At 51.0% G+C, this 7930-nt stretch overlaps 1 protein-coding gene across 1 annotated transcript; it reads right to left on the minus strand.

Moving 5' to 3' along the window:
• Positions 1-422: 422 nt before the first annotated feature.
• On the minus strand, positions 423-7631 carry Tektl1 (tektin like 1). Its single transcript, XM_059251797.1, has 7 exons — positions 6940-7631; positions 5436-5540; positions 2710-2908; positions 2227-2393; positions 2024-2119; positions 1813-1926; positions 423-826 (listed from the first exon to the last, which is right to left on the minus strand). The coding sequence occupies exons 1-7, from the start codon at positions 7507-7509 to the stop codon at positions 578-580; spliced, it is 1500 nt and encodes a 499-aa protein (XP_059107780.1). The 5' UTR covers positions 7510-7631; the 3' UTR covers positions 423-577.
• Positions 7632-7930: the final 299 nt, after the last annotated feature.

Consider the following 7930-nt stretch of genomic DNA (forward strand, 5'->3'; position numbering starts at 1 on the left):
GCCCAGTGCTGCCACCTGCCTGGTTCAGGGCCTGGGACTTTTTGTGGGATGAGGATAGAAGCAGAGATCAGAGGCATTCTGCTAAGAGGGCACTCTATAGCGATGGATGAAGATCCTGTGTGACCTTGGGCAATGGGCTTAACTTCTCTACACCTCCGTTTCCTCAACTATAAGGTGGAGCTGTTATTAATAATAACAGCTTATGTTACTGCTCACGTTATGATAGGCAGCAGCTATGCTACTGACCTTCTACCGATATATTCTTCTGTTCTTCCCACAACCATTCAAAATAGGTGCTGTAATATTCATTTCACAGGCTGGAGAGACTGAGGTCAAAGAAAGGCAGTGTGTGTGGCCCAAAGCCAAACAGCTTGAAACCAGGGACCTGGGGTTTGAACCCTAACAATTTGACAACAAGTACATAGGTTTTTATGGCACGACTGACATACAGTAGGTGCCTAATAAGTGACAATATATTTAATTATAGTTCTGCTAGAGGGCGTTTGGAGGGAAGATGAGTCAGAGGGAGGGAGGGCCATCCATTTGGGAACATCTCTCCAGTCGCCTGAGCCCAAGGTCACTTGGGGGCGGTACTGGTTTGGCTGCGCGGTGGTGTGCGAGGGTCCCAGTCGTTGACCAGGCGCTGTGCCTGCTCATAGCACACATGTGGGTGGCGCTGGCGCAGGCGCAGGCGCACCACATCGTAGTCAACATCACGTCCTATCTTTTTGCAGTTGAGGCTCCAGGCGAGGTTGTCGTGTGTTGTACGGAGCTCCGCTAAATTCTTTTCCATGTGCAAGTTGTGGCGCGTCAGCTTGTCAGTACCCTGGAGAGGGAGGGGCAGCGATCGTGCTGGGGAAGGGCGGGGCCTCGGCGAGGAGGTGGCCAGGCTGCGCTGGGAGGGGCGGGTCCCGGCAAAGGAGCTGGGGGCTTCGCAGGGGAGGGACGGTGCTTTAAAAGGGACAGGACAGCAGGCCTGTGCTGTGGGGGCTCAGGCCTTGTGGAGAAGGGACGTGGCCGCGCTGGGGCAGGGGCGTGGGCGTTCTGGGCAGGGTTGGGGCTTTTAGGAAGCTATGGAGCTAGCAACGTCTTTCTGGGGAGGATCGAGGCCGTGCTGGGAGCGGTGGAGCTGTTCTGAGGTGGGGAGGAGGAGGGGCCGTATTGGTAAGGGAGGGGATGTGTTAGGGCGGAGCGGGGTCATACTGAGATGTCGTTAGATCCTTGCTGGGGAAAAGTTGGTTGGTGTTGGGGAGGGAGGAGCTGTACTGGGAAGGGAGGGGGCAGTGCTGGAAGACTGTCGAGCCAAACCCAGAGCCTTCAGCTGGTGCTATATCGGGCAGTCAAGAGCATAGAGTAGATGTGAAGTGGGTCAGAATTCTATGCAGGAGGCAGGTGTTAACACTTGGGCCAGGCGTCCACCTGGAAGGGCCCCACTTTCGGAAAAGCATAGATGAGTTACAGGGGTCCCAGGAAAAAAGCTGGCCCAGGTTTGCGTGAAAAACATTAAAAAAAAAAAACAAAACCAAAAAATTCAAAGCACAAACACAAATGGCCGAGATGGCTGAGGGAGGAGAAGCTCTTGTAGCAGGGCGCTCCAGGAATGGTGGAACACATCTGAGCTGTGTATGCTAAGAGCTGGGCTGTGGGAGGGCCACACCATGAATGGTGTGGCAGGGCAACCTGGCCGGCTTGAAAAGCTAGCTGTCAGAGGCGGACCTGCAGCGAGCAGTTCTTCCTTGGTCAGGAAGCTTGGGGGAGGCAGCTTACCAGGCCATGGAGGGGCGCTTGGAGGGGCACATGGAGGGGCCATACCTGGGCAAGGCGCGTAGCCTCCGGGAGCTGAGTGCCCACGTGTCTCTGATACATGCGAACCAAGGGTCTGTTCAGTTTCTCTCGAGCCTCCAGGTTTCTTTTCAACAGAGGACCCTGGCAAAGTTCGTTGTGGGGAGCAGTGAGGCCGAGTCTACCCGATACCTGCCCTCTCCCGCCCCCTTCTCATAGATTATTCTCCCTCAAACCTTACCTTGATAAGGCCCCTCGTGACATACATCTCTTGATTGAATTTCATGCACCGGTGGATAGTTCCCCTCATTAGCCCTAAAGTCATAGTCATTCTTTCCTGCAGATGGGGGCGCACAGGGGTCTCTTACTGGGTATCTGTCCCCTCCTTCCCCACCCACTCCAGCAGCAGCCACCCTCTGGAGCCTCCCCAGGCCGCGTGGGCACCTTCAACTCCAGGGTCTCGCGCATCTTCTGTGCCAGTGAAGCGCATACGCGGTCGCTGATGTTCTGTTGTTGATTCTGAATGTCCACCTCGTTCTTTGCCATCTCCGCTAAGGTGTCCTTGGACTCCATCAACAAGCGCTTGGCTTCAAACAAGGCCTTAGCGCAGGCTGTGAAAGCACAGGATGTACATGGCGCCGCAGGCATCTCTGGGTTTCCTCCCCTTCTCCCCTGCTACCCTCTCTATGATGGTGGTGGGCCAGGGGTGAAGGGCCATGGATGAAGGACTGGAAAGCCCAGATAAGGGCTAGTAAGTGAGGATAATTTAAATCGTGCGTTAGGGTTGACTTCTTTTGAAGTAGACTCTGTGAATGCATGGGTGTTGTCGGAAGTGTCCAGGGAAAGAGGCCAAGCAAGGCTGTGTACTTAAGGAACAGCTAGTTAAGGGAGCTGTAGGTTTAGCAGACACCCTTCTGTGGTGCCTACCTGGGGTGTATGTGCCCACCGGGTCAGGAGGAGGCGTTTTCTGGCCTTGAGTTCGTGGAGTTGGGGGTCGAGTGATGTCCACCCACGAGTGGCGGCCAGCCTGCTCCAGAACCTTGTCCAGCGGCTGGTTCATGAGTTCCACAGCTTGAAGCCTTTCCTGACAGTAGAAGTCCAGCGTGTCCCGGCAGGAGGCCAGAGCCTGAGAGAAAGAAGGCAAAAATTAAGCTTGGAGGTCGGGGGAGGGGCCGAGCCCATCACAAAGCACTTGGGCCTCTAAGCTCGCCCAGCTCACTGTTCTTGTGAAGCCCAACGTCATCAAAACAGAAGTCTTTTTGCATATGTATATATCCTTGTAGACACACCTCTCACCTAGATGCTGCAGAGCCTTTCAGTAACCCGTGCATTTTCCTGGTGCCTCTCTTCTCTTCATCTCCTGAACCAAGCTGATAGTTTGGCTTTATTATTTTTTTGGGGGGTGGTGGTGGTGGTGGTTAGCAAACTACAGCCTGTAGACTAGTGGCCTGCTTTGATTTTTATTTATTTAAACCTTAAAAAAAGGACTTATTTATTTATGGATATGAGTGCTCGATCTGCCTGTACACCTGAATGCAAGAATAGGGAATCAGATCCCATTATAAGATGTTGTGAGCCACCCTGTGGTTGCTGGGAATTGAACTCAGGACCTCTGGAGGAGCAGCCAGTGCTCTTAACCTCTGAGCCATGTCTACAGCCCCCTATTTATTTATTTTAATCAGGACACAGTTATAGGCCTTTTCCTGGGCACACTGGTTCTGGTGACTTTACGGGGCTCTGGCCTCCTTGAGTAGTTATGATGGGGTATACAGAACACAAGGCTGAAGGCACTTGTCATCTGATACTGAGAAAAAAAAAACTACTTGAGATGGCTTAGCAGATACAGTTGCCTGCAGCTAATCCTGATGACCTGAGTTTGAAACCTAGGACTCATATGGTAGAAGGAGAGAATCCACACTGGGCAGCTCACAACTGTATCGTTCCAGCTCCATGAAGAATTGATACCACTGGTTTCCTAGGGGCACCTGAATGAAATGTACAGCCTCCCTTTCCAATATACACATCATTTAAAACAATCAAAAAATGATCCTGTGGTATAACTCCGTGTGTTCAATCCTAGTACTTAAAAAAAAGTCTTCCCTACAGGAATCCAAATATTTGTCAAGTCCCTACTGTGTGCCAGAGAGTGTGCTCAGTGTGGGTGTGGCGCTCAGCTAACGGGGCAAATTGGTCAGGTACCATTCCCAATCTGTAGACAGGACTGACTAGCAGCTGGGTATCAAGAGAAGAGGGCTATTTTTTTGTCTGCTGTGGTTTTTAAAAAATGTTTTTTATTGCCAGTCAGTGGTGGTGCATGCCTTTAATCCCAGCACTCTGGAGACAGAGGCAGGTGGATCTCTGCAGCAAGCCACAGGAAAATGTAATGGAATCCAGCTACTATCACAAAAACTACTACTTGGAAAGGTCAAGGACTTTTCCAGAGGTCAGGCCATGACTTAAGAAGTCTTGGTGATACTTTAGGTTTTTTTTTTTTAAAATATATATATATATATATTAGCTGGTTCCTACAATGATTTTCTTGTATGCTATGTGCTTCCAAGAACCCCTAACAGTGTATTTATCTAAAATATCTATCAAGCATCTAAGGCCAAATGATCTCCTGAACTAAGGTAACACCCTTATGGGAACAACCCCTGCGTCTCCTACGTCAGGCGGATGGCTTTATTTCTTGTGCAATTTTAGCTGAGACCCTCCTTTCTTATACAGCCTTACTAACATTATAGACTCCTAACATCTAACCAGCTCTAGGAATGTAGATTGAGCACATAAATTCCCTTTCTCTGATCTCTTAACCGATTTTAGCTCTCAGTTGATCTCCTCCTTTACCACTCCCCTTTTGGGTTGTAAAAGAAAGTCTCACAGTCACTGCCTGAGGAAAACTCTTGCCTGCCTTTATGGCCCTGTAAAGAATTCAAGCCTGGTGACCTTGCTTTAGTGAGAGCACTGCTGTTGTATGGGTATATCACCGTAAACCTCAGAGACTTGAGGAAGATTGACAGGATTTTTGAGGATTTTGACTGGAGAACTAGATGGAGAACTAGGAGGATGAGATGTAAGATGAGGAAGAGTCAGATGGGGAAGTACTAGATGGGCAAGAACTAAATGAGAAGGACCTAGATGAGGCAGAATTAAGATGAGAGAATTAAGATAGAACCTAGAGGGGACAGTAGATAAATATAGAGAGAAATCAGGCAAGAAAGGAGCTAGGCACCAGAACAGAACTGTAGCTGTGTAGATAGGATTTTATCCCAGAGGAATAAAGTAGACGGACTAAGAGCTTGATGTAGTTAGATTCTTCTCTTGAAAACAATTCTCGCCATTTGTAGTTTCTCTTCTGGGCCCCTGGGAAGAAGATTATTAAGGCTGGTCCTTAATAATATTCGAGAGATCTCTGAGTTCAAGGCCAGCCTGATCTACAGAGTGAGTTCCAGGACAGCCAGCGCTACACAGAGAAACCCTGTCTTGAAAAACCAAAACAGTTTTTTATTAGCATATGCTAATTTTACACTGTGGGCTGCGCTGTGACATTGTCATAACTGTACACAATGTACTTTGACCGTATTCACCTCCCCTTAGGTCAGAGCAGTTTGTGCATTAGACATCCAGGCATCCCTCTCCAGGTACCCCCTGACCTTGAGCAAGGTCTCCGATTTTTCCATGTCTTTCTCCATTTTTCTCTTCATGGACTTCAGCTCCTCTTTCTCCCAGACAAGCATGCTGTCAGCCTTGTCTGGAATCTAGAAGACAAGGGGAGAATTACTCTCAGAAGAAGGCTGGAGAGGGATTTTATCTTTCATGGTGGAGAGGATGTCACATCCTTATGAACTGTGGAGCTTGGAACTTGGACCTGGAGGAGTTCCACTCTGGAGTTGGGAGTAGGGGGTGGGGCTGAGGCTATCACTGAGAATTGATCTCTGCAGGAGGCCCTCTTGTGCAGAGATTTGGGGGTACTTTTTTTTTTTTTTTTTTAAATCGAGTGTCTATGACTTGCTGAGGGAGCTGTTTGCTGGCTTTTTAAAGTTCACAGTTTGGGCTAGGCTCCTGGGGTACCACCTGTCTCCACCCCTCGATGCCAGGGGTACAGGCACTCTCATTCATGCCTGGCTTTTCTGTGGATGCTGAGGATTCAAACTCTAATCCTCAAGTTCACATAGCAAGGGGTCTTACTCGATGAGCTATCTACCTAGCTCAGGGCTGGGTTTTATTTTTTGTTTTGTGTAGGGTGTGGTTCATCTGGTTTGAGACCCATGGCATCATCAAGTGCCCTTCTTAGCTGCGTCTGAAGGTATTTCTCCCTGGAAGTTGGGGCATCAAGGCCTTGTGGCCAAAGGGGACCCTGTGGGTCCGGGAAACTGTTAGAGCAGGGGTAGAGGTGAGTTAATGTTCAGACTTGGGGCTGTGAATTTTGCTCGTTGGGAAGATTTCCATGCAGTGTGACTCAGGGAGGATTTGGGACAGTTTGTCTATTGTCGAAAGGGGTTGGGGATTTTGTCCTTTTGTAAGCAGTCTGACAGGAACGGAGATATTCTAAAGAGACACTTACGTCCTTCAATCTGATTACCAGTGAACACAAGGAAACTGGAATTCACCCCAGGCATCTCATGCTGGGAGAAGGAAAGGCCTGCTGCCAGCTGGAGGAGGAACTTTCATCCCAGAAAGGGTTTTCACACAGTACTGACTGCTGCGTCAGACCACCTTGCTGGAGAGACAGAGCTGAGACAAAAAGTCAGCGATGGGCAGGACTACGCCTTGACTCGGACTGCTTAGATGTGAGCATCTTTAATCTCACGGAGGACCACGAAGATGGACAGAAGAGGGACACTGGATGGATTTCTTCGTCCCTCTTCTCGATGCCGCCTCATTGATTAAATACCCTTTCTGCTTTTTACTATTAATTTGACTGTTCTAACTGAATTATAGAGAACGGGAGGCCAAACTTGATTTCTTGGGGGCACAGATTGAGACTCTAGTTTCAGTAACGTTTTTGGGGGTAACTCTCAGGCTTTGGAACTCGGAGGCATAGCCACCCGATCCTGAGGGTATCCTCACTGGAGATGGAGCATGGGAGGTTTTTTATCTGTCTGAGGAAGGAAGCGTCAGCCTGTGCCTCTGGTGTGGTGGCGGGGAGGCTCGCACCTTCTCGGACTTGGGTCGGTAGCCCCGCAACTTGACGCTCTGCTGGTTGATGAGCAGGCCCTTGCGCACCTCGCTGAGCCTGCGGTCACTGGCTTCGCGCTGGCGCAGCAGCAGCCGCAGCTGCCCATTGATCTGGTGCTGCGCGCGGCCAAGGCGGGCGGCGGTGAGGCGCGCTCCGCGCGCGTGCGCGTGCACCACCTCGGCGGTCTGCTGGGCACGCGCGTCGCGGTGCATAGGCAGCGGCAGGCGCGCGTACCAGGCCGGGGGCTTCATCTTCCCTTTCCATAGAGTGACGCCTTCTCCGGGCGGTGGCTTCTCCAGCGTGCCGCCGCCTTTCAGCATCTCCACGCGAAAGCGCCAGGGCTCCATGTAGGCGGCTCGGCCCAGGTGGTGAGCCACGTTCGGGTCCAGTACACTGTCTTTGGGCTGCCACATGGTCACCGCCTCCTGCCCGCAGCGATCGGTCAGAAGGTGCGCCTTGCGAGACGTGGCCTGGGCCGCCTGGCGCCATTCTGGAGCCCCGACGCGCGAGTCCTGGCCGCGGTCGGTGGAGGGGAGCACCACAGGCATGGTTCCTAACTCGGTACCAGGATTTGGCCCGGGATCCCCTCGCTGAATGAGCAGGGGTCCACCCACCCCTAACCACACACTACTATTTCCTGGCGGCTGGAATGAGTGCGTCCAGAGCTCCCGTCACCATGGCAACGAGGACAAGCCTGCAGATTGCGTTCCAGGGGGTGGGGGAAGGGAGCAGTAAGCTGGAGAGGCGGGATCCTGCCTGGAAATTCTGTGGGAATTTTTGAGGAAGCCACTTTTATGGAGTTCCTCTCGCTGTTTCTCTTGATTTTGGAAAGCTGTCAGCCAACCTATCCCTTCTAGCAGACACGGTCTTTCATTTTGAAAATCCTAAGGGATCCACGAGCAGTACTAGGACTAATATCAGCGGTCTTGTAGCACATTCGAATACCATATACAAGTAGTGTGTGTGTGT

This window comes from Peromyscus eremicus, unplaced genomic scaffold (genome assembly GCF_949786415.1).
Source record: "Peromyscus eremicus unplaced genomic scaffold, PerEre_H2_v1 PerEre#2#chr22_unloc_1, whole genome shotgun sequence".
NCBI classification, from domain to species: Eukaryota; Metazoa; Chordata; class Mammalia; order Rodentia; family Cricetidae; genus Peromyscus; species Peromyscus eremicus.